This window comes from Lagopus leucura, unplaced genomic scaffold (genome assembly GCF_019238085.1).
Source record: "Lagopus leucura isolate 7727_CA_CO unplaced genomic scaffold, USGS_WTPT01 Super-Scaffold_54, whole genome shotgun sequence".
Lineage (NCBI taxonomy): Eukaryota > Metazoa > Chordata > Aves > Galliformes > Phasianidae > Lagopus > Lagopus leucura.
In genome coordinates this window covers 1,815,770-1,834,620 of record NW_024962251.1, presented here as the reverse complement: position 1 = coordinate 1,834,620, position 18,851 = coordinate 1,815,770, and the positions used below count along the sequence as shown (strand labels likewise).

Here is an 18,851-nt window from a genome sequence, read left to right as displayed (position 1 = left end):
AGGGAACCCAGCAGAACCATCCACATGCCTCCACTTCCATCGCACTTTTGCACCATTAGATCACATTGCCTCTGATAATTCTTCATTTCAGTCACACCAGGGAGCAAGTTATCACCTGTCCAAGACCAGCTGTGTTAAGCAGCCCTTCTGTGAACATTATCATACTGTTTTAAAGGTGAGTAAAATATGCAAGCTTAATGACATAAAATAATTGAAATCTAATTATCTATTACATTTAATAGAAAAAACTCCATTCACTCAGATATGCTACAGAGCCCCAGGATAGCAACCATCTTTCATTTAAAGGCTATATTTCAAGGAGATTAGGTATGTAACAGCATCCCTTTCTTATCTCAACTTTTCTAATTCATCACACCTAATAGCTCAGAAGTGGTGAAACGTCTACTTAATCACAAAGACTTCAGTGCTCTGCAAAACCCATACTTTAGAGCACAGCTCTGAATAATAACCCCACTGTGGGCCATCCCAAAAAGAGTTTACATGGTCTGAACTTCTGGCATATTTACATGTTCCAACTCTCCAGGTGAAATTTTTGTTCAACAAAAGATAATTGTTCTGTTACTTTTTTCCTCTCAAGGAAATCTCTCTTCCTATGAAGTATCTTCCCACCTCGAACAGAGCTCTCATCAACCTCAGTTTTGCTGGAAGGAGGATTTATGGTGTCCTCATTTGCACCGGCCATGAAGTTCAGTTCTTGGTATAACACTTAAGCTATTTATGTAGATAAATAGCTCCAAAAGTAATGCCTCTTACTTATTTCCAGGGAACCTACAACAAAGAGCACAGTAACGCTGTTTGATAGAGCAAATTCTCAGCTACAGAACACTCTTCTTCAACACAGTCACCACCACCAGCAGTGCATTTTTGCCAGTGATGAACAAGAGCCTCCACACTGAGCTCATAATAATCTGCACTAGTGGAGATGACCCACTGTTTCACAGCTGCTATAATGGCTTTGGTGCTATGAAAATGCTGCCCACACAATCCATCACCCATTGGCTGAACAGATAGAAGTCAGACAGCACCAAATCCAGACTATAGAGCACATGTGGCAGGACAATCCAGCAAAAGGTTGTCACCACGCTTCATAGTCTTCAGACGGGTAGACACCTGATGTTACCATGTTGCAAGAGAAAGGTCTGTCTTCCCTGGCATGACTCTGGAAGTTCAAGCCTTCAGCTTAGCATCACAATGTAGTGGTCTGAGTTGATAGTTTTTCCATGTTCCAGGAAATTCACAAGATTCATCCATTTCCTGTCCCAAAAGACAGTGCATGTCACTTTGCCCCGAGGGCTGCATCCTGAACTTTCCTTTCAATAGGGAATTCAATATCACCACTCCATGGGCTGCCATTTTGATTCTGGCTTGTAGTGGTGACACCACGTCTTGTCAGTGGTAATGATGGAACCCAGGAAATTGCCACCTTCAGCCTCACATTGCTTCAAAAGCTCCTAACAAACTTGCATATGGTGCTCTCTCTGTTCCTCTGTAAGCAGTCATGGAAGCCACCTGGTGCGAACTGTGCGATATTCCAGAGTACTCACCATAGTTTCCAACACACCGAAGCCTAATATTCAGCTCCATACACAGCTATCTGGTTATAATCTGCCAATCTGAGTGGATGAGATGATCAAGATGCTCTTCATTTCGTGGTGTGACACTTGTAAGTGGCCATATGGAATGTGGCTTGTCTTTCACATCACTGTCACTACTGCCGAAACACACTGCCCACCCCTCACTGTGCTCACATCCACTGCTTGGGGTCTCTGTAAACTTCAGCACATGTCAAGGAATGTCAATGGGTGCCATTGTTTCTGCATGGAGGAATTCAGTTCCACATATTTGCTTCATATGCTTTTCCAGTTCTGTCAGACTGCTTCTCTGCTGCCATCTGTCACATGGCAACAACATGGAATGAAATACTGGTGAGAAGGTTCAGCCTCTGCTGCCATATCACCACCATCCACCTCTTAAATCATGCACCAACATCATAAAACAGGAGGCAGCCTTCATAGTAAAACACCATGTCACTATCAGGACTGACTTCCATCTTCTCTGCCACAAATATGCATGACACAGAGGAACTCTGCCTACACATTTTAGTATGGTTTCATATTCAGGTAAACCCTAGAACTGATCCAACAGTTTACAGAATGATTTTTTTTCAATATGATGTTTTGTAGAAATTCTGACTCATCACGTGATAGAAGAGGTAAGGTAATCACGCAGGAATAATCATCGATCTCTACTGAGCTAAAAGCAGGTTTCAGTTGCATGAGCTTCAGTCATTGCTGCTGACCAGAAAATAACAGTGTTGTAAATTTTTTTTTTTCGAAATTATTTCTATGGTTTCTGGATAGTTTCATTTCTGATTTTCTCTGATGCTTACACAGCTTGATGCATGTAAAATGAAAGAACAGATCCTCTGGGTAGCAGGAGTCAGACTGCAGACATTCAAAAAATACTAACTCAAATATTAAAAATATGTATTGCTAGAAGAAAAAAAAAAAAAAAAAAAAAGCAATGATTTGTGTGCCTAACTTGCACATCCCTCTGTCATTTCAACCAATCAAGGGACATTTATTTGACAGAATCACCGAATCATAGAGTGGCCTGGGTTGAAAAAGACCACAACAATCATCCAGTTTCAAGTCCCTGCCATGTGCAGGGTCACCAACCACCAGGCCAGGCTGCCCAGAGCCACATCCAGACTGGCCTTGAATGCCTCCAGGGATGGGGCATCCACAGCCCCCTTGGGCAACCTGTTACAGTGCATCACTACCTTCTGTGTGAAAGACTTCCTCTTAATATCTCACCTAAACCTCCCCATTCCCCCTTTTCCTATCACTATCCACCCTCATAAACAGCCGTTCCCCCTCCTGTTTATATGCTCCCTTCAACTACTGGAAGGCCACAATGAGGTCTCCCCAGAGTGTTCCCTTCTCCAAACTAAACAAGCCCAGTTCCCTCAACCTTTTTTCATAAGGGATGAGGGACGTGCTGGATTCCAATTGACTCTGCCTGTTTTAAATACTCAGCCATGTTTTACAGATGATCTCATACTCCTAAAGCACGCTGCAGGTCACCACACGCACTCAAATTTAACAAAGAGGCAGAAGTATGGTTGTGGTCACCCTTCCATCTGCGTGCATCCAGAATGGTCTGCAAGGCTGAGCTGTTCTGCAGGCCCGGACATCTCCTGCTCATGCACACTCCTGCTCATGCACACACAGCACTGCACATCCTCCTTGGCTCTCGGCACAGGACTCGCTCGGTGTCAGCACAGATCCCTACGGAGGCCCAAGCAGGAGGAGCACCAGCCGTGGTACTCACAGACCGCTGGCCACACGCAGGCAAAATGCTGCCGAAGTTCTCAGGTTTGCCTGGAGGCTCTGCGGCAGAAGATGACGACCCAATCGTCAGCCAAGGGAAGGGCAATGACGTCCCTTACTCGCATCTGCTTTGATTTAATCGATAAGCGCTGCGCTCGAGGAAGGTACTGCTTTGCACCACGTCGGCAGCGTCACGGAGCCGAGCGCAGAGCGGTAAGAGCCCGCACAGCCAGGCGCACGGTTCTGCTCGTGCCGACAACGCGGAGCGGCACACATCGGGCGGCAGGAGGGAAGCGCTCCACGCCATTTACCTACACGGAGCCGCTCTGGGGGACGCGATTCCGAACGAACGCACGTGAGGAAAGAAGCCGGCGCCGCCTGCTTTCTGCAGAACGCTCCGAGGCGGCGGCCGCTGCTGGAACCCGCCGGGACGGGCATAGCGGTGCCTTCGGCCGCGGCAGCACGGCCGCCGGCCCGGCTCCGAGAAGTCCGGCTCCCTCCCTCGCCTCCCCGCCTGGACGTGCCCCCTCCGCCCCATCCCAGCGCGACCACCGCAGCCTCAGTCGGCCGGGTCGCAGCCCCTCGCGGGCGCGGGCGGGCCCGGCCCGGGGCGGAGCGGCTCACCGTGTAGCCCCGCTCCAGCTCGCTCTCCTCGTAGCGAAAGGAGGGGATGTACACCTCCATGGCCGCCCGGCGACCGCACGCCGCTCCGCCGCGCTCAGGCCCGCGGGCACCCGACGAACGCCGCCGCCGCCGCGGCCATCTCCGGGCAGCACGTGACTCCGCGCACGTGACACCGCGCGGGGCGGGGGGCGGGACGGGACGGGCCGGGGTGCGATGGGGCGGGCGATCGGGTGTGACGGGGTTAGACGCGGTGTCAGAGGGTGCTTGGAATGGAGAGGAGGCTCAGCGCTGAGAACAGTTGCCTGGATGACAACGCTCAGTCCAAAATATAACGGAGGAAATCGAGAAGCGCAGGAGATTCCAGTGATGGGCAGGAGAGGCTGCGGCCATGCACTGCTCCCTCACAAACGCGTACCTGTAGGGCTCAGAACCACGTAGCTTTAGGGTGCAGAGCCATGCACCTGTAGGGCTCAGAACCACGTACCTGCAGGGCTCACACTGACGTATCTGCAGACATCAGTGCAGTTCCTGCAGGGCTCACAGCGCCTGGAAGCACAGCAGGATGACAGAAAGCTGTTTTTATCTCCATTTCTCCATGTTTTACTGCCAGGTAAATTTAAATGTGTTTTTCTCTAAGCAAAGACCTGTGGCCCAAAGAATTCAGTACAAAATAAAATGCTGTTTACTAAGAACAAGAAGGAAAAAAAGCTAATCCCAAACAATCTAAGTGCTTATCATTATTGAAAGCGGTGTGAAATCAAAACTAATATCCTTGGACATGTGCACTGTGCTGCTACGTGCTGCTCCTGCTGATATCGGGATAGCGCTGTGCTGCCTTGCGGTAACGGTGGCTCAAGAAAACAGATTTTCATTCCCAGTCCTACTTGGTACTTCTTTTGCTGCAGGTGTCAAGCCCTAGGAACACAGTCAAACCAAAGGCATTGAACAAGGAGTTTGATTTTTCCCCAAGGGAAACTTTATTATAATCATCCCAAGGAAAGACATGCCATGTATTAACAGTTTAATTGGGCCATTAAATCTGAGCATGATAAAGAAGAATTATCAATTATCATGCTATTGTAACTGGAAGTTTCTGGTTTCAGGCTCGGTTTCTGTTCTCCGAGTGCAAAGTGGATGAACAATTTGAGTGGTGCAATGCATTTGCACTGATGAGAAGCCAATGGAAGAATTTCACAGGAGGGATATTTGTGGTTGTTGGCAATCTAATAACCAGTAATTTCAAAAAGCTGCTTTTCACCCCTATACCATCTAACTTATTGACAAAGAAAAGTTTGAGACATTAATCTGGTTTCAAATTCAATAGCACATAATAGAACTTGTGACTGTGCATCAGCCAGGAGGAACAGGGAAGATTACATGTTGAGCTGCATTCGAAAGCATCAATACGCTTTGGAATGTTAAACGCTTAATTTGAACAATAGATCATCATTAGTTTGTGTATCTCTAAAGTTCCATGGTAAAGTTCCGAGAAAAAACATGATTTCTCCACATGGTTAGCAGACCAAGGACCATCTTCCTACCTCATACTTCGAGAAACAAAAATTTAAGAAACTGGAACCCATAAAATGCCATCAATGTGAGTAGAAAACCATGCAAACAGTTTGCTAGCTATTCAGGTGCTACCAGAAAGCTGGCATTGTGTAAATTGGTGACCAGACAGACACTGGTATCCTAAATAAACAGTAAGAAGTCAAGCATCAGAAAACTTCATGCAGAGAAGCAAAATCTGTTTACTAAGGAGTTCATATCTTCCCTCCTGCTTTGGTGCAGATGCAGCTGTTTCCAAAGTGTCACAGAGGACTTTCAGCAGCCAGCAAGTGCAAACAGGACTGCATTGGAAAAAGAGGTGGAAAAGGCTGAGTCTGGAAAGATCAGCCAATTTTCTGCAGTAACTCACAGTATCGAAGAAAAAGCTTGTTTCTCCTTTCTGCTAATGGTCAGAATGCTTGGAGCTGACAAGTAAGTAGTTTTCTGAACAGCAGGAGAGCATGTATGAGGTGGGTTGTGGGGCAAGGGGGAAATGAGTCTGTTACCACTACATAAGATAACCACAGACTTTCATACAGTGCAGTGCTCCTCTAACCTGCGCAGCCTCCCCAAGCACCACAACAGATGTGAGGCTAAGATAAAGGCATTTTATTTCTCATGATTTGTGCTATCTTCCTTCCTTTTGCTCTTCCTATCTCGGTATCTCTAAACCACAGCTATATGACTTATCTTGAGTTTTCTCTCCCCTTTTCATTTCTATTGCTTATTTCTTTTTTTTTGTTTGTTTTTTTTTGTTTTCATATAAATATCCTCTGTGTAAACTGTTTTCTGACACCTATTTTGTTAAGTTTCTCAATGACAGGAGGCAGATTTTGATTATTTTGTTTGCCTTCCTGATATTAGTCACTGCCTTGCTGATTCTGAGACAGAGAAGCAAGCAGAAGAAAACAAAACCACCTTGCCACAAACTATTTCAGTAGCACGGTCAAATGTTATTTTGCTTATTTGGAAGTTCTCGTACTTGACACTGGAAAATGAACAAAAAAAACCCCCAAGAAACAACAACAAAAGACACAAAGAATTGCATACTTGCAAGTAAGAGTCAATTTGAATCACCCTGCAACCCCAATTCTTCACGTTTCAATATTGAAGTTAATTTTCCTATGCAGTTACAATAGATTCATATTTGGTCAGATTCAGATTGCTAGTCTTTCTGCTCTACAAATTGAACACAGCCAGCAGCTCATCTCCAGCACCATTTGAATGAAGTGGACATATCTGGGGCGCAGATTTGAGAGATGCCAAAACGCAAATCCCTGTATGAGGCCTTCAGAGAAAAAATAACCCAGGAGAGGTAGGATGGAGAATAGTAAGAAGACTGGCTATTCCATTTAAAAATGGACAGTGACTAAAGAATCAGAGAATTCTCTGGACTGAATATTATTATTAGAAAGATAACAATGTCCTTGATTTGAGCTGTCATGTTGTCTTTCAATAGGCATACATTTTTAATCCAAAAAGTATAACCTACAGGAATGGGCATAATCCAGACTTCATGGTACTAAATATCTGCTGAGTGTGTCATAATCTAAAAAGTAAATTAGACAAAGGAGTTCGTTACTTTTTTTTTCACAGCATTCTAAAGGGTAGTTGCTTGAACTACATACAGTAGCTGAGTATTTTGCCAGCAATCATTATGCTCAGACAAGTGATTCTTCAGTAGTAACCAGGTGTGGAGTTTCAGGGAAATAACATTTACTTTTGTCCAATACCCTGCAGCGAGTTCCTCTCGGATGATACTTTTGCAGCACCCCCATTCACTTGGTTTGAATGACATCTGCCAATACAGGTGTTAATCATACAAGGAATTATGGAAAACCTTCAATCTTCACAGTTATAGAATATTTTGGGCTGGAGAGGACTTTGGAGATCATCTACTTCCAACCCCTTGCTGGGGGCAGGGACACTACCCACTGGATAACTTGGCTTTCAGCCCTTCCAATGGATGGAGCACCCACCTCTCTGGGCTGTCTGTGCCAGCACCTCACCATCCTCAGACAGAAGAATTTCTTCCTAATATCTGATATCAACCCCCCCTCTTTTAGTTTAAAACTATTCTCTTGTCCTGAGAAAGCATCTCTCATATTTTCTGCTGACGCCTTTAGATACCAGAAGGCAAAACAGGGTCTCCCCGGAGCCTTCTCTTCTCCAGGCTGAACAAGCCCAGTTCCCTCACCCCTTCCCTATAGGGGAGGTGCTCCAGCCCTCTGATCCTCTCCATGGCCCTCGTCTGGGCCTGCTCCTGTCCTTGTGCTGGGCACCTGAATGTAGTACTCCGGGAAGGGGACAGGGAGAATATGAACAAAATAAACGGACAGGTTCTTGAAACAACAAGGGTTTTATGCAAGCCAAATGTGACATTTTACTGGAGCACAGTGATGCGAAAAAAAAAGTACACTGTTTTTGTATTAGTAACCCATCGTGACACTGCACTCCAAAAATGCTACTACACTCACTACAGGCTTCTTGTTTTAGGAAGAAAAGCACACTTACGCCTTTTCTGTTTTCAGTTGTCCAGTACTAGAGACAAAAAAATCCCACTAATCCCTACAAGAATACTTGTGTGAAGGCTATTTCTCATTCTCCTATCAGAAAGAAAAGAAAGTGGATCCTGAATTCAATTGCTCTGATACAAGACAAACAAGTTCTAAAAAAGATGGGAAAATCAATGAAAAAAAGATCATTAATGTATGTTCTATCCATTCTGAGATTTGCATATCTGATTTAAGTCTAACTCCAGCAGTACCCACCTTCACTCTCATTGGATCACGTTTAATGTTGAGCTGCTGGTCAGCTCTCATGAGCATCTTGCAAGCCAAACACTTAGTAGCATTATGCCTAGTACAATTTCTTCACCATTAACTTACTGCATTCTTGAGCTTTTGAAAAGTACTTACAAGCCAAATGACTACCACTGATGCATGGGGTTGTGATAAGCTTAAAGTACTACCATTGCAGCATTTAAGATACTCAATAAAGGCTTGATGTGTTTTCAAATAACTTTGACTCCATACCACTTCCCTGGAAAATTTCCAGAAATACTGAGTCAGCAGAATTCTAGACAGAAAAGATTGGAAGACAGTAATCTTGGAAGTTTACTCTAACTTTGTTTTGTAGATCCTCAGAGTATGACGTTACAACTGCTTTCAATTTCCCATTCTGTTCAGAATTAGTATTGGTCGTTTATTTATCTTCACCATCAATAGAAATTCACAGGCTTGTCCTGCAGTCTTATGATCAGCTGAAAGGAGCACCTTCTCTTACGCGTTGCGTTGTCTTAAAATTGTTAACATCAATACACTCCATTGATGAATTCAGTGTATCATTAAAAAGACACTACAGACAAAGCAGCATCTCCTAGGTTAATGCTATGCATTTCAGAAAAATATTTAACTGTCCCAGTATTTTCTTCCCCGTAGAAGATACAATTAGCTCCTGCAAATGCATTTTCTACTCAAAGAGAATGCCTGCCCTTACAACTATCTAATGCTCTCCACCAAATGACTGACTTTTCCTCCTCCTTTGATTACCAGAATTTTTCCAAGTTGTTGTTTATTCTTTGGGGTTTTTTTTTGTTGTTGTTGTTTTGTTGTTGTTGTTTTTTTTTTGCTATTTTCAAAGTGGAGAGTGCTGAACTTTACCAGTCCAGTAGGATCATGCAAGTAATTTTAGTCCTTCAGAAACTCTGTATGAGACTGTAGGTGTCTTTTGACCATGAGTATTAATGCAATGGTAATTTCAGTAGAAAAGAATGTCTGTAAAAAAGTAAATAAGCATTAGAAAAGAGTTTACCACAAGTAATTATCTATGGATCCTTATTACCATCTTCAGAATCCTTTCCTCGGTGTTGTTCAGCCTTTGATGCAATCTCAAATTGTTATAAATGCTACTTGTAAGAAATAGCAAACAGACACAAAGACAGAGCTTAATGTTTCACAATGAATATCCCCTTTATTACTGTGATCACAAAAACATGATTTTTACAGGAATGTTTAAGTGAACATTAATCGAAGCAATTAAATTGTTTCACAAAGATCAGATTAACTACAGAACACTGTATCATAAAGAACAAAAATACCAGCTTTCTGGCCTTGCAGTGCACATTCTAGTGCAAGTATTAAGACACAATAGTGTTCAATTCAGCAATGTATTGCAGAACATCATGCCACAGTCCACTTCAATGAGGGTCAGGACGTGCAGCTTGTTAATAAAATGCTGTAGTTTATAAAAAAAGCCACATGTTAATTCATAAAATATATTGTGGTTTATTTGGATGATTTAAAGTGATTTCACTGTGGAATTTAATTTTATCCAGGAGAAACATACAGAATGTCTTCTCATTTGGAATATTCTTCTTTTAGGCAATGGCTTTGGCTTCAGGTAGGAATGCCTCCCAGTATTTAATTAGCTTAAAGAAAAAAAAAAGAATCACTGCATAGCTAAATGATGGAAAACAAATATACCTCCCTCCTCTTGCGTTAAACTTTCTCTTCTGGATGAGGTAAGAACACAGATGCTGAATATTACCCACTCTCATTATTACATGATGCAAAAAAAAAGTTTTAAAAATATGTAAGTCTGGTTAACAGTAATCATTACACATTGAGCAGAGTACTACAGAAAACACAGAGAATGGGTTTGCAAGGTTCATTTGCTACTTTTATCTCTAACGTGCATCATGTTTTTGTTGCTCAATTTAAAAAAGGCTGAAATGTTAGCAAATACTTTTCAGGGAACAAAGTCTATTTCTGAGTCACTGAAACCAACTTTACTGCTTTACAATATTCAGTAATACATTAAACTTTTAAAAAGAGCAATAAGCATTTGAGTATTCCAGTCTCTTCAGTAGGTCTAAGTACATATTTAGAATTTACTCCACTGTTAAAGAGCAAGCATTTGAGTTTCAGAAAAACAGACAAGACCCTCCCCACACCCTCTGCCCCTAACAGGAGCTTCTCCCCTGCTTCTCTTAGATGAGAGCTGTGCAAGGAAGCCCAGTAACAGCTGGGAACCTGAAGCCACCGTTCAGTAGAGCACTACTGGAAGTAGTTGAAAGACTGTCTTTTGTAATAATGGTATGTAACATTTTAAACATTAACATGTATGAAACTTAAAATTTTTCTTACCTGCTGTTGTGTTTGCACTAATGACTCTAAGTACTTGATAATAACAGTTTTAAAGTCTTTCACTCGTTCCTTCTGTTAACAAATAAATTATAGCATATTATCCTCTTTATCAATTTTACTTTGAATGTCAATATCATCTCAAGTAAAACTATCATTTATTTAGACAAAATTATACATGCCTCAAATCTTCCCACTTCCTTGCGAATCGTTTTGGAGATCTGTTCAAAATCTTTTTCCCCTTGTTGAACTTTTGTCTCCCACTGGCAAAGGAAAGACATGCAGAGATGAGACGTTGTGTTTCCCACACAGTCAATCAGTATGTGAACTTCCTAGTAAGTTAACAACATTAATTCAGGAAATGAAAGGGACCTATTCATCCTTTGGACAAATAACGACTTCTACATAACAGTTTGCAGAATACAATGACATCAGATCAAACAATGGCATCTAACATAATGACATCTGTAGATGACAAAAACATCTCAGAATTGTTACGAATAAAAGCTTAATAAAATCGATTTTAGAGGTTCTTTAGCAAAAGAAGAGGATCCCTACAGCTTTTTTAGATATTATTTGCGGGTGCTGCTGTAACAGAAACCTCGATCTGTAAGCTTTCTGTGACTGCCTACCTAACTGAATGTAGAAGAGTCTCAGAAGTCAGTTTCCTGTACTTTCCTAGTCCCAGAATAAGTGATTAAATCTTTCTCTCTGCCTACAGTCATACATATGCTTATCTTTGTGTCAGAAATGACAAGCTCACAGTGCTACATTTTTTGGTCTTCCAGTTAGGATGCAAGTTGCTTGGGACAATCAAAACAACAGTGTCTGTTTCAGATGTGACTAGCGAGACAGGAGGAATAAAAAAGCTATTAAAGATAAGAATATAAAAGAAAAATTAAGAGAAAATGGTGTTACAGCTTGGGGTTTTTGTCATAACGGGAGCGTGGCATTTACACAACAGTACTACACCACAGTAGGTTGTATTTATCCTTAGTTTATACCAAAACACATCTAGCCACACAATAAGATGATCATCAAACATTATCTTGTAACTAGTAGGCTTTCTTTTGCATTTACTTTAACACAATTATTTATATTATTAATTTATAGCATCCCTATAGATACACTGTGAAAAAAGTTATCTGCTGCCTGACACTGCAGATACAGTTAACTGGTATTTCAAATGAACTGAAACATAGAAGCTAACATATCCAAATAACAGTTATCTTCTTCAGAAAAAGGCCAGGAGGCAACACATTTCTGTCAGTGGTGCTGTATATCCATAAAAACATCTTGTGCTGCATTATCAAGTTATTGTCGTGTTACGAGATGAACCTGTTCCAGTAAGCACCTGGACATTTATATTTTTGGTTCACATTTATTCAGAAACTCCTTATGTTCAGATTCACATTTACAAAGCCACACGTTATGCCATAACTGGATTTGCTTCAAGGAAACACAACCTTAAGAGTTATCTAATAACTGAAACAACACAAAGCTTGGACAAGGGAAGGGTACACAGACTGTCTGTTTTGATCTACCACTGCAACTAGAGCTGTAGGAGACTTCAGTGTCTGACTCTGTATGGACCCCTATCCTGGCTTTGCCATGTCCAGGTACCATGTTTAACACAAATTATCACTGAATGATGATCTGTCATGTTATAGTTTCCATCAAAGAGGAATTTCCCGTTTTCAATAGTGGTATTTTTGGAAATACTCTTTTATTATTTTTTTCCAGCAAAAAACAACTCAGTTTACGAAGTACAATCCGTGTAGTTTTCTATTTTGCAATGTCTCTGCCAGAAGAATTATCACTACAGAATCAGCAACTTTGAATCTGTTTCAATGGTAGCCATTTTCCGTTCACATATTCCAGCTGAGGGTTTACTAACAACCTTCTTTAGTCATAAACTAAACAGGAAAAGTACATCCTTCAGGAACAACACCATTAATTCTTTTCACGCTGGGACTAAGAAAGGATCACTGGCTATTTCTTACTACTCTCAATATTCAAGAAAATTTTGGTCAAGGAATGACATCACTTGTACTGTGAACAGATGAATGACGTCAAGAATACCAACCAGAAAGTATATGCTCACATAAGACTCACACTAAGTTTTCCCAGTAAACAAGGGCTTTTTTAAAGAAAAAGAAAAAGCCAAGTTAATGGGAAACTTCAACGCCATATGCAAAATACACTGAAATATAGAAAGAACAAAGCAGCTTGTGATTAGTGACCAATGAGGAAGCCAAACAAAATATCTGCATAACAGGGTTTGAAATCTAACGTTCTCCCATTATTTAATGAGAGAATACTGTTGCATAATCAGAATGCATTAATGTTAAATAATTAAGTTGTCCTACCTCTTCAATTTCCTTAGTGAAGCATGATAGAAAAAGTGTATAAATTATGACACTTCAACATGTAAGACTTATTTTTACTGAAATCACACCATATATACATACAAATATATATGGGTAGATAAACGCTGGACAATAAAGCAAAACATGGGAACAGTTCTCCATTATTTTTTTGTGGGTTTTTTTTTGTATGAAATTTTAGCATCTTAGTGAAGATGCTCCTGTTTCTATCCAAGTCATTTGTTAAAATGTAAATGCAATTCAACTTGTCCATTTTTCCCTCCTCCCATTCCCCAGACTCCGTAGAGACATCTTTCGACTGCCTTCCACATCTTACAATGTGTAGAAATTGTGCACATTTTTAAAATAAATTTCAACAATTTCAGTAAATATGGCAGACAGCAAATGAGTAAGCAGTTCTTAAATAAAAATGGTACAAAGTAGTGCATTGATGCAGAATGAATGAGTCAAAGCAGAAAGTCTGATCACCAAAATAATGTTTGATAACATTACCTCTTTTATCTCATCTTTAGCTTGCTGCAACTTGTCAGGTTTGTTGGCAAGCTGGAGCTTTGCTTCAGCTTCACGTTTTTTTTGTAAAGTAACCTGAGCATCTTGCCACTTCTGCCAGCATTTCATTCGGTGATCAAACACACCCTGTGAGAATGAAGGAATTTATTAAACAACTGGAAATGTAACAGCTATTTAAATTTTTTGTAGGATGAGGTGTTTCTGAATAAAACTAGAAGAATTATTTTCAAACTTCACTGTGTCTAACACATCTACTTGCATTTCACTTAACAGCATGGCTGCACAGCTAAATATGATCTATAAATAACAGAAGGCATTCAACAAGCCTCTTCGGAGTGGACGGTGCCCCATAGTACATTGTGTACCTCATTCCAACAAAACATTACCAAAGCAACCAAAGGGGGTGGAAATGGAGAAAGGGAGGAGAGAGAAAAGATTATTTTGACAAGTCCAGAGGTAATTCTGGATAAAATTCTCAGACATCCCTTTCCATTTCAAAATCTAATTATATTATTCAGTATGACTAACAACAGAACCCGATGCTTTCTTTAATGACACGTACATCCAAAATCTATATTTGTTTCGTATTTAAGGAAGCTTCTGGCTAGCCAAGAAGCGTGGCCAAAACACACTCTTGCTTAGACTTCACAGCATATAGCTTGCCCTAAAACCATATATTTAGACAGCTGGACTAGATGATTTTATAGGTCGTTTCCAACCTTGTGATTCTACGATCCTATATACAATTAATACTGCTTAAAGAAGATATTCACCAATTACCTTTTTTCTGCATCTTATAAATTCCTCCCAATTTTAACACTAGAATAATTGATCACTAATTTATTTATTTTACTCAGAATGAAAGGCAAAAGCTTTGTGTCAACTGTGTAAAAAATGTACATATAGACACAAACATTCATTTTCTTTGAACGTACAAGTTGAGGATTGTGACTTTAAACACAAAATTAGCTCTTTTTTGGCCAGTACTCACTTTTACTGCAGCAATGAGACGAATATAATCACCAAGCAGCTCTGAGAACATGTAGAAATCAGCAAAAGCTTGTTCTTGATGCAATTGATCTATCTTCTCCTCAACTTCTGCAAGCTGAGACAAAGCCCTAGATAGAGCAGTGTGGTCCTCAGAGTTACCTAACATGGCAGCACTTTTAGCAAAGGCAGCTGTGTTGGCTGAAAGTTCTAAAATACAGAAACAACATTCAGTACAATGTAGTCGACTTACATTACTTTGCAGCACAGATCAACACAGCAGAGCCTCGGCCCTAATGCAGTCCTCATGAACTTCATTCCAAATGAAAAACAGAAGATGTACTTCCTAAAGCTCATGATAGAATACACAAGGCATTCACAATGAAACCATATTTAGGAGAACACAGTGCACAGAATTCTCCATCAGTAAATGTTTTGCTGACCCTGTTATCATCTCTATCAGGAGACATGGAAAAAAATGTTACTTCATTATAAACAAAATGCCTGGTTCGGGAAAAGTCCAAGCGTACAGAACCAAAGCCAAGTCACCTTGAAAGCAACTTCAAACCAACCTCAGCTGGTCTAAAGCACTGTTAAGAGTTGGAAAATCCTATGTATTTCACAAGAACACCACCACCACAAGTGAATTTATTTTTGTTGGACTGTCCTATTGACTAAAGTTCTTCTAATTGTACATAATGTAACACACTGCTATCTTTTGACACTTCATAGAGGAAAAAAAAAAATAAATACAACAAAATAATACAATATATACCTGAGTGGCTGGCTGGTATCTATGAAACTGAAGTTCTCAGCTTATTTACTACTAATTATAAGGCAACTGTTTCATCAAATCCCATGCAAATCATCCTGTACAAAGTTAACTCCTATAAAGGACCTTTGAATATATATTTTTATCCAAAATACTTAAGAATTGAAAGTGCAAGCTTGTTTGCAACTCTACAGCTTTTGTAGAATCCTTAACAGCAGAAATGTTTGCAGAAGAAAAAACATCTTCAGATATGTGATACTCATATTTAAATAATTTCTTTAAAATTAAACAAACACTTTCTCAAATCAACAGAAAAAATCATGTCAATTTTCCAATTGAATTACTCCTTAAAATACTATTCAAGCTTGAGGTCATCTGCCCAAAGATTCTTCATGTCCGTGTTTTTTACACTACAGAGAACAGTTCATAGTAGTATAAGGAAGATGCAGCTCTGTGTACTTTTGAAAGTACAGAGTTGAAACATAATCTATAAATTTTAACGTAGCGCAGTAACCAAAAGACATATTTATAGCTTTGCACTGCAAATAGAAGTGGTTTTGTTGTTTTGTTTTTACGTAATGGAAAGCAGTCTTTGACAAAACAGCTACAAAGGTGGTCAAGACATAAACTTGTAGGCAATACTTCCCTCTAATACAAATAAATCCAAAGTTGATATTTTTAGAATATCTTTTCAGTAAAGTTTACCTGAACAGCAGCTTGATGATGTATCATTATGTGAATCAAATGAATAACAGAAAATGCCTATTTAAGAGCTTAAACTCATTTAGCAGAGCAGTACAGAAACATACAACGTTTGAATGGATTTATGCAGTAATTTTTTGCTCAGAAAGAATTTACTCTTGCCATGAGATCTAGAGATACATTTATATATGCCTACTGCAGTAGAATCCTTGCTAGGAATGGTATTAGAACTCTGCAAGAAAAGAAAAAAAACTATACCAGATCAATATAGTAACTTTCAAGTTCAACAGAAGGGATGGCTGATATTCTAGAGAGAATTAAAATTAATAGCAGGTATATCAAATTGATACAGCAGTTTACAGTAAAAGCTACAATTACAAGATTTTTGCATTAAAATTTCCTGCATAACTGTACTCATTAGTCAAGAGTTCTGACACAATAAGTTCTCCTTTCATCACCGTTTCCTAAACTTAAGTTCATGTAAGCACATGAAAGAGAAGCTACCTTTTCTGTGGCAGACTAATGCTTCAACGCTGGCATGAAGTTTTCTAAGTTGCTGATCCAGATTCTCAAATTGCTGCTGTTTTTCTTCAAACCACTGACAAAAGATGAAAGAACCAAGCATTACAAATTAGATTACCACCAACATTTCTTGTTTAAAGAAGCAAATTATCCATGTACTGCCAGGGTGGTCAACTGATACAGCTAAGAATCCAAGCCAATAAGCAAATTAATAACCCATTTTCTACTTCTACAGCCTTAAAATGCAATTGTTGAGCCTCATTAATTCGTCTCATTATTCAAGTCGAAAATTCAGCTCTTACTGCATCCGATTCATTCATCTTGATTGTCATTTTGTTGACAGCGTCGGCAGCCTTGTTCACCATCCTCAATATTCCTGCTCCACTCAGAGCTTGGGTGTTAACCGCTCTCGGCAGCTGGAATTGAATGACAAATAAGAGCAAACAGACTGGTTAAAAGGATGGAGGCTTAACGGGGCACAAGGGGGAAAGAAAAGGATATAGTGCTTTCTTCAGTCCTATGTGTTTCAATATAGTGGAATCTAATTTCTTGGATTTACTACTTTTACATTCTCAGAGGAAAACTTAAAAATATAGACTATTTACTTTTCTTCTACATCTTTACATTTAAATGGAACAATCAGCCAACTTGTCCAAAGTTATTATGAACTAGCTAAAGGTCCTAACTAGCCACCTATACGCAACAGAGAATAAGCTGCTACAGGAAGAGCAATGTTTACAATTAGAAGGAAGAAATTTGTCAAACACTTCATCATAATGCAAGATTTGCACTGTATAGTAACCATAAAAGATGGATATATTTTTCCACCTACCTCATGATTATTGGGAGAACTGTGCATTTGTTTAGATATGCAGAAGGTAAGCTAACAAATATTAGCATTACTCAAGTTAGTCTAAAGATGCTGTACAAGGTGGGCCCCCACATCAGACTTTTCACATGTAACATTTTGTCTGCTAGTACAGTTGGCAAATCCACTACACACATAACTAAAATACTAACATTATCCAAAAGACAATTCAGCGTTACAGCAAATCCACTTTGCACGTGTATAAAGAGATACCATATGCCTTCAGCAATATATTTAATTTTGTAGGTATCAGGCTGATAGCACTGGTGGCTGAAGTTCTCTATGCACAAAACATCTAGCTTGTTCAGTAGCACTGCAAGCAGGTTCACATTATCACACTGACAAATGTCAAGAAGGACTCTCAGAGGTAAGAAACCTGTTTCCAAGGCTATTAAATTCTTAACCTTACTTAACTATTAGCAACATCAATTACAGATAGCGACCGTGTGCACAAGCATTAACTAGAAATGCAGAGACCAACTAACTCAAGAAGAAACTGTGCAGCAGATAGCTTTTGGTCGCTGTAAGCCTAACTTCTCTCAGATGCACACACACACCATTTCCTCAGTATCCTTCTATTATTCTGTACCATGTACCACTGTATGATGAAGGGTGCAATCCAATTCTACATTAGATTAATCTAGGAGATTAGGTCTCAGCAGAAAGAGAATACATTAGTTTGTATGTCACAGTATCCAAAAATAAACAGAACATGAAAAAACTTAAAATACCTCAGAATTTTCCAAGAACTGCCTTAAATCTGGATCCTGTAACAAGGTCGGGTGTTTTACTGTTCGTTGTAAATACCTGTGATTTAAAAATTAAAATATTAGATAACAGATTGAATGTGTCTGACAGCAATGAAAAATTCCATCTAAAAAGCTTTATAATGCAGGAAGAACACAATGTCCCATATTACCTAATGGGACTTCAGTGCTTGTAAAGTCACCCCTAACATGTCAGGGAATAGTTCAGGCTCCATAATGCTTCAATCCTTTGCCTCCCTACTGAATGTTCATATCATATTTCTGCATTCTGCCACCTTCCTTCAACATACTTGTAGGTTAAGAGCTACATAGGCTAGCACCACTAAGCAGTTTAAACATTCAGTGAGGTCTTAGTCTAGTAAGGTAGACACAAAACCTGAAACTTCTGATAAAAATGCAGCCACACACACTGTATATCATACCATAACACACCAAAGTAGCTGGTTCCTAACTTAGCTTAGGTGGGACTTCCTATAACTGTACATTTCACAGTGTCAAAATATTTCATATTTTCATCAATAAAATGAAATCCTCCTGCTCTAAGAACAGTCAATTTTAGGACAGAAAAACAATTTAAGAGAGAAGAAAAAAGATTAAATGCTTTAAACATTCTTACATAATAGAGTGTACATAGGATATATATATATATATATATATATATATATAT

The 18,851-nt window shown here is 39.8% G+C and overlaps 2 protein-coding genes across 3 annotated transcripts in view; both read right to left on the bottom strand.

The window, feature by feature from the left end:
• Window positions 1-4,077, bottom strand: part of SNX24 (sorting nexin 24) — a 77,366-nt gene extending 73,289 nt beyond the window's left edge. For both annotated transcript variants that reach the window (XM_042874216.1, XM_042874225.1), the window contains exon 1: window positions 3,978-4,077. In XM_042874216.1, the coding sequence (XP_042730150.1) occupies window positions 3,978-4,037 (60 nt within the window). In that variant the 5' untranslated portion in view covers window positions 4,038-4,077. The remainder of the gene's footprint in view (window positions 1-3,977) is intronic.
• A 5,394-nt stretch (window positions 4,078-9,471) lies between these two features.
• SNX2 (sorting nexin 2) overlaps window positions 9,472-18,851 on the bottom strand; it is a 33,368-nt gene continuing 23,988 nt past the window's right edge. Inside the window, exons 8-15 of the mRNA XM_042873958.1 lie at window positions 18,149-18,224; window positions 16,852-16,965; window positions 16,532-16,625; window positions 14,558-14,763; window positions 13,549-13,692; window positions 10,852-10,932; window positions 10,673-10,744; window positions 9,472-9,954 (exon numbers count right to left, since the gene is read on the bottom strand). Of these exons, the coding sequence (XP_042729892.1) occupies window positions 9,904-9,954; window positions 10,673-10,744; window positions 10,852-10,932; window positions 13,549-13,692; window positions 14,558-14,763; window positions 16,532-16,625; window positions 16,852-16,965; window positions 18,149-18,224 (838 nt within the window). The 3' untranslated portion in view covers window positions 9,472-9,903. The remainder of the gene's footprint in view (window positions 9,955-10,672; window positions 10,745-10,851; window positions 10,933-13,548; window positions 13,693-14,557; window positions 14,764-16,531; window positions 16,626-16,851; window positions 16,966-18,148; window positions 18,225-18,851) is intronic.